This window comes from Urocampus carinirostris, chromosome 4 (genome assembly GCF_059441175.1).
Source record: "Urocampus carinirostris isolate Australia breed hairy pipefish chromosome 4, RoL_Ucar_1.0, whole genome shotgun sequence".
Taxonomy (NCBI): Eukaryota; Metazoa; Chordata; class Actinopteri; order Syngnathiformes; family Syngnathidae; genus Urocampus; species Urocampus carinirostris.
Genome location: NC_142352.1, coordinates 31,386,635 through 31,406,584, shown reverse-complemented (window position 1 = coordinate 31,406,584; position 19,950 = coordinate 31,386,635). Strand labels below are relative to the sequence as shown.

The window sequence follows — 19,950 nt, the reverse complement described above, 5'->3', positions numbered from 1 at the left end:
AATTCCAACCCTTAATGCTGAGCGCCAAGCAGGGAGGCAATGAGTACCAATGTTGTGAGTCTTAGGTATGACTCGGCCGAGTCTTGAACCAGCGACCTCCCAGTCTCAGAGCGGGCGCCCTACCATCTAGGCTACCGAGCTAATATAATCCATTATGTCAATTATAAAATAAATGTAATACATTTATCGTCCCTTTGAAATAATCTTTTTAAAGGAAAGTGTGTCACTGCCCATATTTAGTCATGATTGTTTAACTTCTTTATTTCCTGAGTTGAGCTTTGTTTTGTAGCCAGATGTGTCCTTGAGAATTATTGTATTAGTCGCAGTTGATACTGTACGTGCTAGAACTAGTTTGGACAGAGACTTAAGCTGCTTTTCCACTACATAGTTCCTGCTCGACTCGCCTCGCCACAGGTACCAAGTGATTTTAGTCAGTTAGTTCTTTGTTCCTTTATCTCTTTGTTTCCTTATCCTCACTGTAAATGTGGAACTGGAGTCGTCCAATTTCGTTGTCACAGCATATCCCATGTTGTAACAATGACAATGAAGGCAAATTCTATTCTATTCTATTCTATTGTAGTTTCCGAGTCTCTTATCGTACGGTAGAGGATTTCACGTTTGCACGAACAGTTTCGGATTGTTTTTTTTTTTTTAGTCTGAACTGCTCTTTTAGTATAAAAATGGTCATGATTACTCATTACACTCACCTGTGCCCCCTCGTTTGGCACAAGCTGCTGCTGGTTTCCTGATTGGTTCCCCCTCCTATTTAAGCTCAGTGCTTTCACTCGCCCTTTGTCAGTCCGACAGCCAACCTCTGCTTACGCAAGGTAAGCACTTTGACTCTGACTCCCGTCAGTCCCGTTTTTTCATCGGTATACCACTCGTCTGTTCCTGATTCTACCCGGCAGAGTAAAAGCCCACAGTAAACCACACCACCTACATTGCATATTACCGAATCTTATTGCAATATGTATTCTGTGTAGCACTATTTAGTTATTCTATATAACACGCTACAGTGGGCATTTGGACGTCACACTGGGTATTTGTATATTGTATTCTTTTTGCTTTATTATTGTATTGTTCTCAGCTCAGGGATGCTGCTGGAAATGTGAATTTCCCTTCGGGGATGAATAAAGTATCTATCTATCTATCTATCTGATTCCCCGATTGGCTCCGGCTAACGACTCATTTTTGACCACCGACCACGCTCTGATCCCCCGCTCCGGCTATTGACACATTTTCCCCGTTTGACCACGCTACGATCTCCCAATCCGGGAGATCCACTTCCGCATTCCGAACACGCTCTGTTGCCGTGAGCGGCATGCTTCCCTCGTCCAGTGAGCACCGGATCGCAGGCATTTGTCTCCTCGATATCCCAATAATCTTTTGTGTGAAACGTTACACAATTGGGTCTACCATTTGTTCTGGTTCTGACAAGAATGATTGTGAGCTCTTTGGATCTTGGCAATTGTGACCTGCTGCATCTATTTTCCATAACCTATTCATGCCCATACTATTCTGTAAATGAAACCCTCCACGAAACTGTTCATCTTTTCCAGCCTGTATTTATCTAACCAACATTCTCACTACCCAAAATCAACAGTACATGCAAAGGAAGTACAAGTCATTCCTCAACAAAAGTGCCACATACCTGCCAACGAGGTCCAACCTGGATGTGTATAGTGGTTTTACGGTCCCAAAGGATAGTGACGTCCTCCTCTGGGAAATGAATCACAGTGAAGTAGCCAGCTGGCCAAATGACCATCTTGTGATTCCTTCCATTGTCACTAGTTGGGTTCTACAATATATATATATATATATATAATAAAGGATTGTGTATATGATTTAATTTGAAATAATCATATTTCGCCCCAAAATGCACATAATATGATTTGATCCATGTATGACAAACTACTCTTTTATGCATAATCCTGAATAAATATATTTGATGATTATTCATTTAGAAAGGGTTAATCTTTTCAGTTTTAAAAATCGTATTAGGTCAATTTGTATCAAAAATGGCACTTTGTCCAATTACGGATGGTACAAAACTTACAGGATGCCCAGTGTCGTCATTAAAAGCAATGTAGGATCTTCCCATGTTGATCATAAGTGATTTCCTGCAGATTATGCCATTGTGAAAACAGTCGATGTTCTTTGCTGTTACACTGAAAATCACATCAGCGGTGCTCTGCTCAGAAAAATAAAACACACAACAACCGACAAGAAGTTGATGCTTGAAATGAAGATCATTCGTATACGGACATCAAATCTCTAATGGTGCTTTTGCATTACACTATTTCGCCTTGCCCTCGCCATTTAGAATCAAGACAATTGATTTGCCTTTTGAGCTGTCTTACAAATTAAGTCAGATACAGGCAAATCAAGGAAAATATTTGTCAGCAACCAAACGGTCAGTGTTGTGATGTGATAAACTCATGCCAAATGAAAAGTGACAATAATAGTAAACAAACACTCATTAAGTGCAAATAATTTAAATTACTGTTTTCGCGATTAAAGTCTTTTTGTGCTTTTTATTCCTTTCAAAAAAATATTTTCCTGAATTTAGGAACTTTATAGTCATTGGTCATTACTATTATAAAAATGAGCTGAAGCTTCTTCAAACTCCTGGAAAGAGACCCAGATGCTATTTTTAATTACGTATTTTTTAATTCGGGCGGTAACTGTTAACATCCAATCACTGAAAATAAAAGGCGTAGGTTTTTTAACAAATATTATGGTTCAAAGTCAAGGGAATTAATGGAAAATCCAACGACGACTTGTCCATGTCTTCTATTTTAAGTAAAGTAACGTCGGGATGGTTATAACCCCAAATGTTCTCTGATTGATAAATGGTACTCAGCAAATACAACTACAGTGGGAGGTTTGCTTCGAGGAGTGGCGTCTGGCTCAGGTGATATCCACTGATCATATTTGAAACTTCAGAATATTGTTTTATGTGGTGCAGCTTATTTTATCTTGTGCTTCTCTCAGAATTGTCTAACGGGCCAGATTAAATCTGTTGGCAGGCCTGATCTGGCAACGAGCTTTAGGTATATTTGACACTGCTAATCTAATAGTTGAAAACATTCCAACAAGTCTGGTTAAAAAAAACTGGTGAACCGGAGCAAGGTGTTACCGAAGCATAAGCCTGAAAAAGATCACTTAAGTACCTTTATGAGATAAACTTTGCAGGCGCCAATGTAGTCAAAGAGCAGGCCATCAAAACTTCTATAATGGCGATCTCCGTAAATCATGCACATGGATGGACATGGACGAAACACACACTGGAATGTCCCATGCTGACACACACTGCAACAACACCAACGTTGCAGCATCAACTTCGGACATTGCAGTGCAAAGACACTTTGTTAACATCTATTGTCCACTGTCACTATTCATTGCACTGTCATCATTATGCTCTAGAAATGGGCAGAAAGAGGAAGATCACTGTAGGGGGGCTGTCCTTTCACCGCTGATAGACAGGAAAAAGAATCTGAGTCACATTAGAAGCCACTTAGTTTTGAAGCCTTTTCTCCTCTATGGTAACATGATTATGATATCAGGTAGTGCACTTCTCTATCCATACTTGGCAACATCGGGTTCTGAATATGTAGTGAGTTGTTTTTTTTTACTGGGTTGAGGTCCGCGGGTGGGAACAGGGCAGAGTTGAGGGAATACAACAGATCCTATTCAGCAAATTGATTTCCTGCCTTCAGGGTTCATACAGTGCACCTTTTCACGGCCAAATTCAAGCACTTTGTAAGGACTTTTAAAGCCCAATTTCTTTTTCTTCAGTACCATTAAAAGAATAAATGTTGGTGTGAGTTATGTATTTTGAAGAGCCAAATAAGTCTGTGATTTACGTATCTGATTTTTGATTTTGCTTTTGCATTTATCATTATTTAGGATTTTTGGATCTTGAGTAGCTTAAAAAGCAAATATATTTGTTTTACAAATCTCTCCCTTATAGGGGTTGAATAAAATTACACTGTTAAGTAGCTTACATTTTCAATTGCAGGATGTTCATTCCATTACAATTTACCAATGGGAAACATTAACTTAAATTTTTACATGACCTATAATAAATTGACATAATTGATATGTACTGTAATCCATGTACTGATAGAATTTTTATAATGCCCTGTTTAGGTGGAGCATGCACATTTCCTCTTGGGTGTGACCTGTAAGGAGTAATGACACTTCATAGGAAAATGCCATACAAACTAATGCCAGTTGCAGGTAATCACAAGGGAAGAGGATATACAATGGCAAAGTCAAGCCACCACAGAGCTGTTTTGGCATCATTTTTAAGCCAACTTCTAAAGAAACATAGCAACAATTTCAAGCGTTTACAAGCACTTTACCCCCAATTTATGAACTTTAAAAACCTTGAAATTACACCATTGAATTTTAAGCGTTTGAAGGATTTCAAGCACCCGAACTAACCCTGCGCCTTCTATGTACTGCATTTAGGAAAAATGCCTAGTTGTATTGGATCTTTGACGTCATACACATTTTGAATTAATAAGAAGCAGCAACTTTAATTTATGGATAACCATAAACATACCACTGATGGCAGGGTGAAGACACTTTGTCGCCAGGGTAATATTCTTTTCCTTTCCACAGACAGGGGCAGGCCTCTGGCTCGAAACACTCGTCACCATGTTTCAACAAGCTAGTGGCAAAAGGAATGGATACAAATCGTAAGTGTGGATGTATTTCATTTGTTTCTTTTGCAAATGAAACGGGACACAAGAAAGCGGACATGTCACTCGGGTCAGGGTGACACAACACACTCTTCTGTTCAACAGTAGGCCCCGACAGCTTTCACTGGTTTACCCCTGCCGCATCATACGGTGCCCTGCCCATCCCTAAGAACACGTCCAAACATCCTACTATCCGTTCACGATACCTCTCCACTCATTCCTATCACCAACTAGAGCTCCAGCTTCCATTATATTTAGGCCTCTTTCCTGCAGTGCACTCATAACACCATCCATCCACGTCAATCGCGGCCTTCCTCTTGGTCTCCTTCCATTTACTTCTGTAATATATATATATATATATATATATATATATATATATATATATATATATATATATATATATATATATATATATATATACAATGTGTGTGTGTGTTTGTGTGTGGATAAAAATCTATGCACGTTACACACAGATAAATAAAGTACTCCTGTCCGTTCTAACTTCCTTAAATACAAAACTAATGCACATTTTTTTCAGACATCTGTGTAATCTGTGAAAAGAGTCCATAACTTGGAAACATTTCTTGAACCTTGACCAGTTTTTGCTTTTATCATGATGACTTTTTTTCCCTACTCTCACAGTACAAAATCACTTAACCCTCTTTTGGGGCTAGAATCCAGCCTGGATTATAGGGCTCAAATAACTGCTCATGGCACAGGCTGTTATTGGAACGCTAGGTTGTTGTTAGATTTCTCCATGTCTTTCTGCAACTGTAATTAGCAGCAATACAATATTTGTGTTTTATCCTAATTATACTCCTTGTGCACACCTCAAAACTATCAAGACACGAGACTTGAGTATTGTGTAAGTCTTGTATTTCAAGCCATACTCACCCAGAGGGGCAGGCACATCCGCTGACACATGGCTCATGTGCTGAGCAAGTCAGGTTGAGGAGGTAAGATTCACAAGTGCGCTCACAGGCTGCAACTTCTCCTTGAAGGAGGTCATTCTGACCCACAGAGCAGTTTTTATATATCTGATTCTCCGGACATGAACTGTCTGCAAGAATAGAACAGCGCACAACTGATGTAAGCACAATGAATTGTTCCAAACCTAAACAAGGGTGACAATTTTTTTCTCCTCCAAAAAAAGACGCTCCAGCCGGCCTCATGCATACTAAAGACTACTATGAATTAGTATCTAAATATCTGCTAGAAATACAAAAAAAAACAATTCAGAAAGCCAGATTCAGATAGATAGATAGATAGATAGATAGATAGATAGATAGATAGATAGATAGATAGATAGATAGATAGATAGATAGATAGATAGATAGATAGATAGATAGATAGATAGATAGATAGATAGATAGATAGATAGATAGATAGATAGATAGATAGATAGATAGATAGATAGATAGATAGATAGATACTTTATTCATCCCCGAAGGGAAATTAACAACTATATATTTATCCTTGTTTGGTTTCTTACATACATGACAACGATATCATGAACAGGCAAAACCAGCCTTTCTTTTTTCCTTGCACCAATTGAGTGACTATCCACCAGTTCACCTCATTGAAAAACAAAAAGTACATTATAGGTTTTTATAAAGACATGAGAAATATTTTTATGGAATGGCTAGCTCAAAAAAATCATACACCAACTACAACTTTATCCATTGCGCAGGCATCCTACCACTTCTCATATATTGTACTGAGATTTGGAACTCCGAACCAACAACTTTAAAAGCCAGATAAACCATTTTCAAAACATACATGTAAATTCACAAGATTTATTTTAAACTGATTATAATCAAATGTTATTGAAACAAAACATAAACATGTATTTGTCAAGTTTATTAATTTCTAACATCTAGATTATTTGCTTGTTTTATAAATGTTCAATCAAACAATGAACGAACATTTTCACAAATGTATAGACCCTAAAACCGTATAAACCCTATGATGTAAAAAGTAGAGACTTCCGGGGGGGAGTTAATGTAAACTAAACCCAATTATAACAAGCCAAAAACTAAGCAAACATCATGAATTGTTTTTGGAAAGGCTTACCACCATTAGTTGTTTGTGACACAAATTTACCATCTAGACACAGCCTAGAAGGACAACAACAGAAAATAAATTATCAAGGCAAATTACTGCACATTGGGACAGATTAGAAAACTGAATATACTTGTTTTGTCCCACAGTGAGGACAATGAGTCCGTGTGTATTTTGTGTCATTCAACACTTAAATTACATGCAAGTCTAAAAAACGGCAGAGGAACATCTTACTGAACACCTGCTGATGTCATGATCACGTCTCCTGGTTGATAGTCGGCACCAAGAAAAGTGCAGGGACACTCACTCCTTCAATGTCACCAGAAAACAAACAATAAAGCAATCGTCAGTCAATTGTATGCCAAAGTGAGATTGAAAAATGCCAAGAAAGTATTCCATCTCAAACTACACTGTCATAAATCATACAAAATCACACACAGGAACCAATGGTTGGCATGAGAAATAGAGTCAAATTTAATTTGCAAAACCTTCAATGTATTGTATTTACAAAATCTGGAAACTGTAAATGAAAATCTCACATCGCAAAGCGCATCCTGACTAAGTACTTTTGTTCATCCCCACTATGCACCAATCCCAGCCATGGCCCCTGTACCCTGGGGTCAGCCAGTTCCCATGGTTTGGGAGGTCCCTAAGGGTGGGTTGCACCTGGCTAGTTGGACGGCCTTGGGAATGATCACCGGGGTGAACTGTTTATACCAGGACAACACCAACTACCGCACTGGGTGGTCAACCTGACCTGCTAAAGTATTTAATCATCAATATTTAAACTATTTAGTTTGATCAAAAAAGTAAACCGATTAAATGTGGCAAGCAGACGCTATTTTACACAGTTTAAACAGGTCAATTTGGCCAGTACCTTTCCATGCATGTTAATACATGTAGAAGTATTTGATAGACCAATTTAAATATACAAGCAAAATGGCCAATGTAATATTAGATTCGGCTATCTGGAGTGGTCAGTGGTGGGGAACTGCAGTACCCAATTTAGCTGCGTTAGACAATGATTGAAAAAAAGACCACATAAAACGCTGGTGTTTATTAATTTTGGGGGGTTTATTAGGGCCGCCTCAACACAAAACCTAGATTAAGACATTCACGGCGACTAAAGTATAACTGTGTAAATTTATACGGAAATCAGTTCCGCCCTTTTGGAGCAGATAAATTACATTAAAGTCCATTGGGGCGGCAGTAGCTCAGGAGGTAGAGCGATCGTTTTAGGATTAAGGGATCCCAGTTCGAATCCCGGCTTGTCCGTGTTACATGCCGAAGTGTCCTTGGGTAAGACACTGAATCCTCAATACCCCCAATAAGCAGGTTAGCGCCTTACATGGCTGCACAGATCACGGCCGCTATTGGGAAATGTGAAGCACAATGTAAAGCGCTTTGGGAAGTCATTGACTTGAAAAGCGCTATATAAATGCAGATCATTTCATCATTTTCATTTCATTTAATTTCATGGTGTAAGAAAAGGTTGGGGAACACTGGTCCAAAAAATCTCTTTGTAAAGTATTTACATAGTTTTTTTCAAAAAAGTATGGGTGGGTGAATCGATGCAAATGTCAATATTATCAATACCAACAAAGTACTTGGATCGGATTGATACTTCAACCCTTCATCAATTTCCTCAAAGGGCCGCTTCCATATGTTGATAGTAAAGTCAATCTCTCTCTAACCCAGCACCTTGACTAATGTCTAAGTTAAGGCCCGATTGTATAACTGACAGGCACACTTTTAGCACCTCTTCCTACCTGGCCCGCTGCTGCATCCTGCCTGCCAGGCTGAAGACAGGGCCAAATCTATTACAGAGGCAAACTGAAAGCGCGGATAGTTGTCGAATTTTTTTTTTTATAACAGAAAGACAATGCCAGGCGTCATTTGTGGTCCGTTAATGTGGCACATTTACATAAACATTTTTTAAAAGTTCACCCCACAGAGAGCAACAGGCTGCATTCAAAAATGTAAACATGTGACTGTTCCAGAACAAAAAAAGTGTAAATCCGTTTCCCCTATGGCAACAGAGCCAAAAGGGTTTCTTTGTTACAATGCTGCTTTTTCACTTCGATTTTCATGACTTTTGCTCTGTAACAGTTGCCGTAGTAAAAGTATTTTATTTTTTAATACAGCTTAAGGTTTTTACATTGTTTTGTTTACACTGTTCAAAATATTGTGCAATGGAAAGTAGTTGACATATTGACAATTTTGTATTTGTATCTTTTTTAATTTGCTGCTTATTTGTTTGACCTTTCTTGGATTTTTTGCAACAGAAGTATTTATTTGTTTTAATACTGTTTGAGTCTGAATTGTAGTTATTAGATTTAAAAAATGTAACATTTTGGGGAACAACATCTTCGTTCTGTGTTTATCGTCAATATACACAAATTTATGACATTTAGAGGCATAAAGTATCGTATCAGTATTAATCGAAACTATCATGTATTTAATTGGATCAGATCGAAGCTAATATTCCTGGCATAAAGGGTGTAGCCTTTGAATGTGTTGACTGACACATGCATAAAAATTAAAAAAGTGAATGTCTATAAATGATAATAATTACACTTAACAATTAAGAAAACTTAAATACATCTTTTTTTTTACGGTAAATGGAAAAGCTTTGTGGCTTATGGTCCACACATTGGCCTCTGTCTTAAAAGATCTCCTTCCCTGGTTATCAGATATCTGTGTTGTCTTGAGCCCAAGTGTGGCTGAAAAGGGGGTTTCACGGTCACTTCCTTGAAGTAACTCTATCACAGTGTAAGTAATGCTGCATTGGGATGTAAAATCGTGGGACAGTTAAGCGCGAGTAAGCTGTTGGTGTCTAATGGCAAAGCCGCGTAAGCTAGTACCCAAAAAAGCCCCTTTCACCCAAACTCGACATTTTGGAATGGGAGGGACTTCGATGTTATTGCTTGGGGATTTATGATCCACTTCCCTCCGCCCGCTTTACCTGTGCACGCAGGTGTGTGTCCGCTTGCTGAAGAATAAGCCAAGTGGGCATACGCAGCCTTCCACACACTCCTCTCCACACTGCTGTGAAGAAGATAGGGCTGCACAGCGGCGTTGGCAGGATGACACACAAACACCATACTGCATGGTGGGGGGACAGTCGACCGCTGCAGTGAGAGAGGCGTACAAAAATGAGGGACAGCTTCAGTTTGATGGGTAGGGTATGTTGTATGTCAGGTGTAACAAAGTCAGGCCGTGCAACTGTCACATCGGAAGCGAGGATCCCCACCCGCTGAAGATGCGGCGAGGGATCAATTTGACCACATTTCTGCGCTTTAAGACATTCAGTTCGGAGAATAGTAAACAGCAGCCTGCTACGTCAACCATAGCAAACTTGTCACTGTTGAAAAGTCAAAAACACTAACAAGCTTTTAACTGGTGTTGGTTTATTTGATGAGTTTGTGTCCTTAATTACTCGGCACGCAGATCGATGTGATGTATTGGGTCAAGCATTGCAATAGCGACCAGTGTGTTGCTATCTTCATGTCCGACTCACAGTTCTGAGGTCCCGGGTTTAATTTCAGCTACATTCTGTTGATGAGTTAGCATGTTCTCCCCATTCTTCCGGGCTGGAATGTGAATGTAATCTTGGTAGGATGATACAGGGACATCGTAATGTTGCAGAGTGGATACACTGAGGATTTAAGATGATTATAATTATGATTATCATTTAAATGTTTATTATTATTAATAATGTCATAGTTATTTTATTTTTTATTGTTTTTATTATTTTAGAGCAAGTACTGTAATAACATTTTTAATGATGCCCCTGGGCCAGGCCGTGAACATATTGTAGGCCAATAAACCGGTCTGTGGTACAGAACAGGTTGCCGACCACTGGTCTGGTAAACCTAAATTAATAAATTAATTAATCAAAAAACGATTAAATGTATTCCAATATCATCAGATCAGGTTGCACGGCTGCGCCTGGCTAGCCCGTCCGCGGCACAGTTCTGAGGTCATGGAATCAAATCCAGCTGACAGCCTCCTTGTGCGGAGTTTGCATGTTCTCTCCATGCTTGCGTGGGTTTACTCCTGGCTCCCTAGTTTCCTCCCACATTCCGAAAACATCTATTTCTGGTTAATTGGCCGGTCCAAATTGTCCCTAGGGGAGAATGCGTAAGTGAGTTGTCTGTCTCTGTGTGCCCTGCGACAGTCTGGCAACCAGTTGTAGGGTGTCCCCTGCCCACTGCCCGAAGATAGCTGGGATGGGCTCCAGCACCCCCGTGACCCTACTGAGGCTAAGCGGTGCAGATAATGGATGGATGGATGGCTGGTCCAAATTGTCCCTTGGTGAGAATGAGTGAGTGAGTTGTCCACCTATGTGTTCCCTGCAACTGGCCGGCAACCACTTTGGGTGTGCCCTGCCTACTGCCCGAAGACAGCTGGGATGGGCTCCATCACCCTCGTGACCCCACTGAGGATAAGCGGTGCAAATAATGGCTTGATGGATGATCAGTAAAGCAGTAGTTTTTTATGGCTTTGTCAATAAGTTTGAAATTTCAACAGGCACAAAAGACAACAACAATTATTATTATTATTATTATGATAATCATAATTAGTTTTTAAAATTCCCTATAATATAAAGATTGAATAAAAGTAGGCAGTATTATTCAGGCACCATTCATTGTCTAAAGTTTCCATTTTTGCAAAACTGGACTGAATTAACTTCCCCCAAAAATGAATAATTAAGCAATTTTGTATCATTCACTCAGATAAAATATATTTTTGACATACGATTGGATTGTATTTCAAAACCAAATGAAAAACCAATTAATCGAAAACAACACCTTCCTCAAGGAGTAGAAACACCCAGTGAAAAAAATACACGGCGGTTCCCATTGTCTCATCTCATCTCATCTCATTAGCCGTACCGCTTATCCTCATTAAGGTCGCGGGGGGGCCCATCCCAGCCATCTCCAGGCAGTGGGCAAGGGACACCCTGAACTGGTTGCCAGCCAATCGCAGGGCACACGGGGACAGACAACTCATTCGCTCATTCACACCTAGGGACAATTTGGACCAGCCAATTCACCTGAAATGCATGTTTTTGGAACGTGGGAGGAAACCGGTGTGCCCGCAAGCACGGGGAGAACATACAAACTCTGCACAGGAAGTCTGGAGCTGGATTTGAACCCACGATAGGTTCCCATGACATGAACTGTGCCGCACAAGCGCTAACCACTGCGCCGCCGTGCTGCTTGGTTTCCATTGTATGATAGGATAATATATCATGATCGTCTCTAAGGCTGTCAAAAACCACTTGGGCCTGATGTGGCCCATAAGCCTTGACTTTGACATATTTGTTGTATGATGTATATGGAGCAGTTTATTCTCTTCATTTTTCTGAGTGAGGCTAAGCACTTATATTCTCTACTAAATGGAATCAGAATACTTTCAAAACATTTTTTGGGGCAGAGGATGAAATTCAAGTTTTCTAAAATCAACTTCTGGACCATCAACTGGACATTTTATTAATACCTATATCTTATGTTGATTATGACTGTGTTTTAGTATCTCTTGATTCCCTGGCAACATCCATTGCAGTCTGATCATTCTGGGAGGTTTGGGGAGAGTGGAGGTTACCTAATGTGCGGCCCCTACTCACGTTTTTTAAATTTTCCTCATACTGAGGTTTTTTAGATTTTCCTTGTCCTCGTGTTGGTTTTGGATCAGGGGATGTTGTAATGGTAGTCTGTGCAACCCCTTTGAGACTTTTTTTATTAAGGACTATAAAAATAAACATGACTTGACTATGACTTAATAGAATACCAATACCCACCGCAGTCCTTTATGTGTGATCGGAAGTCAATGACTACGGAGAATCTGCGACAGTGGTGGGCGTAGTGAGCCAGAGCGGAGCAAAAGCAAGCTGTTCCGCATTTGCAGGTATCCGAGCGACACTGCTGGTGAAATGGAACCGGACTGAGGTACTCATGGCAGGGGGAGAACAGATCCCGGATGATGATATCACACATCTCAGATGCATAGGTGGCTGAACAAAACAAAGAAGAAAGAAGGTGACACTGTGAGAAAAGCTCAAAGGCTTGTAAAGTCTGATTGCATTTCACTTTGTTATTTAATTGCAAATATGCAATAGATGTTTATTTAATTTAGCCCTCCAAGGGTTAATTTTCAATCAAGAACAAGAATTTATGAATTGGAAAAATATTTCAATAATTGTCATGAAATCCATCCATCCATTATCTGCACCGCTTATCCTCTGTAGGGTCGCGGGTGTGCTAGAGCCCATCCCAGTTATCTTCGGGCATTGGGCAAGGGACACCTTGAACTGGTTTCTGGCAAATCGCAGGGCACACAGAAACGGACAGCTCACTCGCAACAACTCTATATTATGCATATATATATAGTATATATACCCATCCATCTTCTAGCACTACCATTACTATGTTACTTTGTTCTTATCAGGTTGTAATTATTAGAAGATAAATCACCCACTAAGAAATCATGTCATTTAGAAATCTAATTTACAAGAAAATCACAATGGCCCATCACTGGTGAGCTCATCCCAAAACCTGTCGGTGGCCTACTCAGGTGTTCATCGGGAGCCACGTTGGAGACCCCTGGTATAGAATATATGATAAAAGGACAATAAGCCAGACAAAGTAACCAACCCATTTGTTGGTGTGCATCGCAGGGATCGAGCTGAGGAGTGATCAAGTTGAGTGTGCATGTTGACGAGACCTTCCATGCATTTGCAAACAGTAAAGGAGTGCTTTCTATCATACCAGAGGGAGACCTGCAGGAAAAAGAGGACATCAATTGTTCATCTTGGAATTAGACTACCGTAAATTCCGGACTATAAGCCGCTACTTTTTTCCCAAATGTTCAGCCCTGCGGCTTATTCAGTGAAGCGGCTATTTTATGGAATTTTTCTAACGGCCACCAGCGGCGCAGGAGTTTAAAAGGTAAGATTAAGACCAGTAGAATATGTGCGCCAAGAAAGACTGCAATCTCTAAGTTTTAGCATATATTTTCTGTAAAGTTAAGGTACGTTCCAATCATGAGAAAGACGCCCTTAATAGTGACAGTTATGAGGAGGAAACTGGGGACGATCCTCCGCGAATTTCACATATACGAGATGCTTTTATTAACAGACACATTTGATACATTGCGAGCGTGATCCTACTAGCGTGTTGGTACCTTTACAGGCACAGTTATATTATTATTATTAAAGCTTTGAAAACTCTCTCTGTGTACCGTCTTTCTAACAAAGATGTTCTATAACGTTTGATTGCTGTTAAGATTGTCGAGAAGGGTTGTTCAAACCTCACATTGTTTGTTTGCTGTTATTAGTGTCAATAAATTTGTTCAAACCGGACGGATCTATTGACACCAACAAAGATGTTACATAACGAAATTGTGAATATGCTTGATTGCTGTTAAGATTGTCGAGAAGGGTTGTTAAAACCTCACATTGTTTGTTTGCTGTTATTAGTGTCAATAAATTTGTTCAAACCGTCTTTCTTCGTAAATATGTGTAACCATGTATAATATGTATTTGCAACTGTATATTTTTGTAATGTATTTATTTTAGAGATTTATTCTGTTATGTGTTCTATGGACGAATCAAAAATAAGGGGCGGAACAAACGCGGACTGATGGGAAATGTGGTAAAGCTGAGTTACCGGTAGATCTGTCTGTTGTCGTAGCAGACAATAGTGGATATATATTTTTCCCACCCTTAACTTTGGAAATATACATTTTGTTTCCTTGGGACCCCGACTGTACAAGTCTGCAGCGTACCTTAATTACGGGTATCATTTTCTATTTGTGATGTCAGCTGTGGTTCTGCATTTGTGTACCATCTATGAAGGCCTTAGGGCTAGGACCTTAGCCTTGCCTTTTGGCTGAGAGTAAGTGTCAGGCTCTCCTAGGCTTTGTAGCGTATTATGAACTGACCGATAACGGATAATGGATAATGAATAACGAAGATAGAACAATAACCCTTAACCCCCCCACCCCCACCCCCCACCCCCCCAATCGTGGAACTTAGGGCCTAGCCTGGGTTAAACTTATGACTGTATCGCAAGCAAACAATAATTACTTCGGGTGCCCGCGGCTTATCCACGGGCGCAACTTGGGCAAGTACAAAATTGTCGGATTACTCAAAAAGTGGTGGGTGCGGCTTATAATCAGGTATTTACGGTTCAATAAATCTTAGTAAAAGTTATAATATATTACAATATTTTTTGAGGAATGGAAGTTTAGATGTCTTGAAATTTGTCACGTGTTTTGATAACATTTACAGGGAAAAAAGTCACGATCCATTGTGGCTTACTTAAACGGGGCATTGAACTCTTTCTGTCAAAAAGTGGTTCACAGACAATTATTCCGATATGAGACTTATTTTTTCCATTAATTAATAAAATATGACAACATCAAACACATTCGAGAGAAACTGAAAAATACCAAAATGCTCAGTCATGCTTTAATACTTTGAGGTGTGTCTGGGGCATATGAGGAAAAATACCTTGAAAGGACAGTGTGTATGATTTGACCACTAGTGTTACTGCTTTGTGTCGAGCAACTGAAAACAAGTGATAAAGCACAAGGAAGAAAGAATACAATCTCCAGAGAGTCAAAGTGATCAAAACGCACCATTTCACTTCTCTTTTTTGGGGGCCAGGCCTTAAGCTTTTTGTTTTTGGGGGATACCAACAGCAGCAAGATGGCGGCAATCATATCAGCGCCCTCTATGTGAGCCTTATGTTATGTAAAATAAATACACATTTCTCAAATAAATACACATTTCTCAGCCTAAGAGTATTAAAACATTCAGGTTTATAAGATAGTTCATGTATTTTTGTTTTTTATTTAAATCCATTTTCTTTTTTTTTATGAAACTTTTTTTTAATACGATACGCTTGATAATAGTCACTGTCCCTCTTGGTCAGCCATTGTATGTTATTCAAAATGAACAAATTATTAGAAATGTCATCACTATCAAATCCGGATGCAAACGTCAATTTAGTGACCAACAAATGTCTGCACATTACCGTACAACAGAATCAACGGTATCCGGGACATTTTTTCACTTGTTATTTTTTCTTGAATTAACCTGAACATCAAAGGCGGACCACATTGTAGTTAGTCTACTTTTTCGACAATAGGTAAATTCCACTTTCTGTCTAGCATTATAAAGCCCCTCTGGACCCAAACTCAGATGTATATCCTTTTACAGTTGTTAAACAACATTCGACCTTTACGGTTGCCCATTGCGACACGGTACAGTGGACTTCTAACAGTAAATTCCTTGTTGGGGAGCTGCGTGTTGTTGGACACTCGAGTGAGCTGAGCAGTGTGAGAAAGAAAGTTCACGTTTAGAGGTGCACCAATGATTATGTTATCAAATGACAATTGGAGAAAATTTTAACTCAATCATTGCCAGTGATGGGAGATAGACACCGAACACCCATTTTGAATTCAACGCCATTGACGATTTTACACATCAATTCTTCTTTTATTATGTTAAAAGCAGGCAGTTGAATTTTCTTTGCTGGCAGTGAATTAGTTAATAACGGAAAATGGAGGTGGTCAACAACAGGCTTTAGCGATTGACGGTCCCTTAAACTCATTCATCATCTGAACCAATGTTCCGCATCCTTTTTTTAAGCATCCTTTTTTTAAGCATCCTTTTTTTCTAAGAACAAATCTTCAAACCATTGGTAAGAAACCATTTTTTTATTGTTACGTTTATGGTGAAGTAATAATAATAATATAATAATAATTTCCTTTGTATTGTCATTCTTTGTAACAATGTACACAGAACGAAATGTCGATACATCTGACCCGTTGTAGCGAGTCGATGCAGCCGCAGCCAGAGGGCGCCGCCATTATACCAATTGGGTATGTCTCGGTCGAGGCGCGAACCAGCGACCTCCCAGTCTCAAAGCGGGAACACTACCATAAAGTAGACTCTGAACATAAGGCGAGACGACATCAATGGATTTTGAACTTGCAAGGAGAACAGGGAAGAGCCTAAACCTATCCATCCATCCATTACCATTATCTTTAGTAGGGTTACGGGGGTACTGGAGTGGGCAGGGGACACTCTGAACTGGTTTCCAGCCAGTCAGTCGCAGGGCACCAAGAGACAGACAACTCATTTGCCAAATCATACCTAGGGACCGAATAACCTGACATGCATGTTTTTGGAACGTGTTTTTGGAGTGCTGAGAGAAAACCAACGCAAGCACAGGGAGAACATGCAAATTCCGCACAGGAGGATTCGATCCCATGACCGCAGAACTGTGCCGCTGCCCACTCAACCGCCGTGCAGCTCAACCCAAACCTAAGATAAAAAACTCTAAAAGCCCGGCCCTAGAGCCCTATCTTTTCATTAAATCTCCTTGGTTACAAAAGCAGATCCACCCTTAAGGGTGTAGGAATAAAAAAACAGCAACATGATTGGCCGATAGTGACAAGGATGTAAACAAGAACCTTTGGTCTGACTTCAAGGCCCATCATCTTACCTAAATTACAAGCCACAACCCAAATCAAGAGAAAAATTCCACCTCTAAAATGAGTTGAATGAAAGGATGGTGCAGTTTAAACCAGGTATAGTGCAATACACATTCACAAAAAAGATCAGTGAAACCAAAACAATTACAAAAAAAAAATATTCCTTTTAAAAGCACAGCGTGTACTATTCGGTGACTTCTAGTGCTAAAAAACAATATTGATTCATACAATAAGCCAAATACCCATATTACATATAAAAATACATATTTTTTAAATACCCATAGGTTGAGAATAACGTATTTAATTGACATAACATCCATAATTTTCGGCCATGTTGCTGTAATGGGGACCCAAATAAAAAAATGCTTGCAAAAAACTGGCAAAGAATGAGGAGAAAAATATTGCACTTTAATCTCCAGCACTCGGTTTCAGTTGCACTACCTACTACAATCACATCAAGTGGTCAAATAATATACACTGTCCCCTCAATACTCAAATAGTTGCATTTTTAATTGAAAACTAAACGCTTCACTTCAGTAGCTTTGTCTTCAATATAATAAAATCCATACCTCATCTGCTTGTGGACATGGTCAACAGATGTAAGCATATTTGCATATGTGAATTTCCCTTAGGGGATGAATAAAGTATCTATCTATCTATCTATCTATTTACCAGTCTTTGTACACATCTTTGTACTATATAGGGCTTTATCGCCATCATGTTTAAGGTGCGTCATTTGAGGTATCCTTAAAAAGTTGACATTTAAATATTTCTCTATGTGTTTACAATGCCTAACTTAGTTAAAACATGCTTTATTATTCACTGTTCCTATCTGCTTTTATCTTTCTTTTGTTAGAGCTGTTTAGGGCAGACTACAGGTTCGGGGAATGGGGCTTGGGGATCGTGCTGTGATTTAATGCTTGTCCCTGCATATTATTGTTTTTTTTTATTTCTATATGACACAGTAGCATGCGAATGGTGAAACTAAGAAAAAGTCTTCTCCTAGGAGAGTCCAAACGCCAACCCTAACCCCAAGAAAGATGAAAAAAGAAGAGTTTATTCTAACGTATCAATGAAATACGTGTCCTTAATCATGCATCATGAATGAGCTAAGGCTGCAATCATCACTTTAAGTCAGGAAATAGCGGCAGAGAGCAACTAAGTTCTAGATTACGTACAGCTCCTTTAAGGAGGGTAAGTTATTTTTCTCTTTTCTTAGCATTAATTTGCCAAGGCAAAGATTCACGACCCACTGAGAACAGGTCCGCAACCCAGGATGCGTCTCGTCTTCGACCACACCGCATGTCCAGCAAAAAATGCCATTGAGGGTTTTGATTAGAAGAGGTGTCTTACTTTTTTATTAGAATAGTATCCACCAAAATTGTTGTTATCTTATAAGAGAAAGCATTTCCATTGTTTCACAAGTAAAATAGTATTATTTAATCCCCAAAGTTAAATTAAAACGCTCTTAAACCATTTGAATTACAGAGAACAGGAATACAAGACCTTAAAAATATTTGATAGTGGAGCATTCTTTATCACATTTCACCTTAGAATACTGATCTGCTGCTACATCTTAATAAGGAATAAGTTATTGTAATCAACAATGGCATGCTAATTGTGGATATTTCTCAGGTTTTGTCGCCAGGTCGATGACCATGGACAAAACACACGGACAAGGTCTCTCAACACACTGTTAGAGAACCAATGATCAAAACATTACTTAATGTAGCTAACTCATTCTTCTTAGCAATCGTTCTTGGATTCCTGAATTGACAAACGGATACACTTACAGAAAGTCATCTTGAATGTTGCCATTGAAGGTTCCACAAAGACCCAACGTGTCATCCTTCCATCGTGCATTGGCCTGCAGGTAGAGACGGAATTCTTTCCAGCTATAGTGTAGACGGAGGCCAAATGTTGTCTTTACTTGGATGAACATAGATGAAAGTTCCTGAATCTCAAAGTTTTCTGCAAAACACCAAACATGATGATCTTAGAAAAGTGAAACTCGGCTAGGTCATCATTGTGGTTAACTTAACCGGGGGGCATTGCGCAAAACTAAGATAAGGGATTAAGCTGGGTTAAATTTATTATCCTGACTGAATTTAGCTTGAAGTTGGTTGCACGAAAGCAGGTCAAATTTGGCTTGGTTACTATGGTGATCTATTCTACTCCACACCAGGCTAACAACCAGTCCGACATTATCTCCAGATATACATCTGGCACTTCTAATGGCAATCGTATGAAATATTGATGGGGTTTTATCGTCTATCCATGTTTTTCTTGATATGATGACATTTTGTTTGTATTCTACACTGTCATTTCATTGAACTCTGTTGACTGTATGCAACACTTTATGGTCATGTCAATTTATTTATAGTCATTTATGTGGTAAATATATTGCCATGTGTTTTATTGCTCTGCCAATTAAGAATGCTTATCAAATTGCATATTATTGCTATCTTTAAGAGTCTTAAAAGTGACGCAGAAACTTGCAAAGATAGTATCAAAGAATTATTGGAAAGGTTTAATATTGGCGCAACTCCCATTTAGGTTTCCTTGTCAAAGAGAGAGGTCTGTTCTTGGTAAAAGATCAATGACATGAAACAAAAAAAAAATTAAATGGATAAGATTGAAAATTAGAATTGTCTTTATGGTCATTAATAAC

General features: G+C 39.2%; 1 protein-coding gene across 1 annotated transcript in view; it reads right to left on the bottom strand.

Moving 5' to 3' along the window:
* Nucleotides 1–19,950, bottom strand: part of otog (otogelin) — a 76,996-nt gene that overhangs the window by 38,929 nt on the left and 18,117 nt on the right. Inside the window, exons 17-27 of the mRNA XM_088333350.1 lie at nucleotides 19,073–19,250; nucleotides 13,430–13,554; nucleotides 12,577–12,789; nucleotides 9,736–9,901; nucleotides 7,005–7,079; nucleotides 6,783–6,826; nucleotides 5,604–5,769; nucleotides 4,571–4,678; nucleotides 3,174–3,312; nucleotides 2,057–2,191; nucleotides 1,652–1,798 (exon numbers count right to left, since the gene is read on the bottom strand). Coding sequence (XP_088189476.1) covers nucleotides 1,652–1,798; nucleotides 2,057–2,191; nucleotides 3,174–3,312; nucleotides 4,571–4,678; nucleotides 5,604–5,769; nucleotides 6,783–6,826; nucleotides 7,005–7,079; nucleotides 9,736–9,901; nucleotides 12,577–12,789; nucleotides 13,430–13,554; nucleotides 19,073–19,250 — 1,496 coding nt within the window. The remainder of the gene's footprint in view (nucleotides 1–1,651; nucleotides 1,799–2,056; nucleotides 2,192–3,173; nucleotides 3,313–4,570; nucleotides 4,679–5,603; nucleotides 5,770–6,782; nucleotides 6,827–7,004; nucleotides 7,080–9,735; nucleotides 9,902–12,576; nucleotides 12,790–13,429; nucleotides 13,555–19,072; nucleotides 19,251–19,950) is intronic.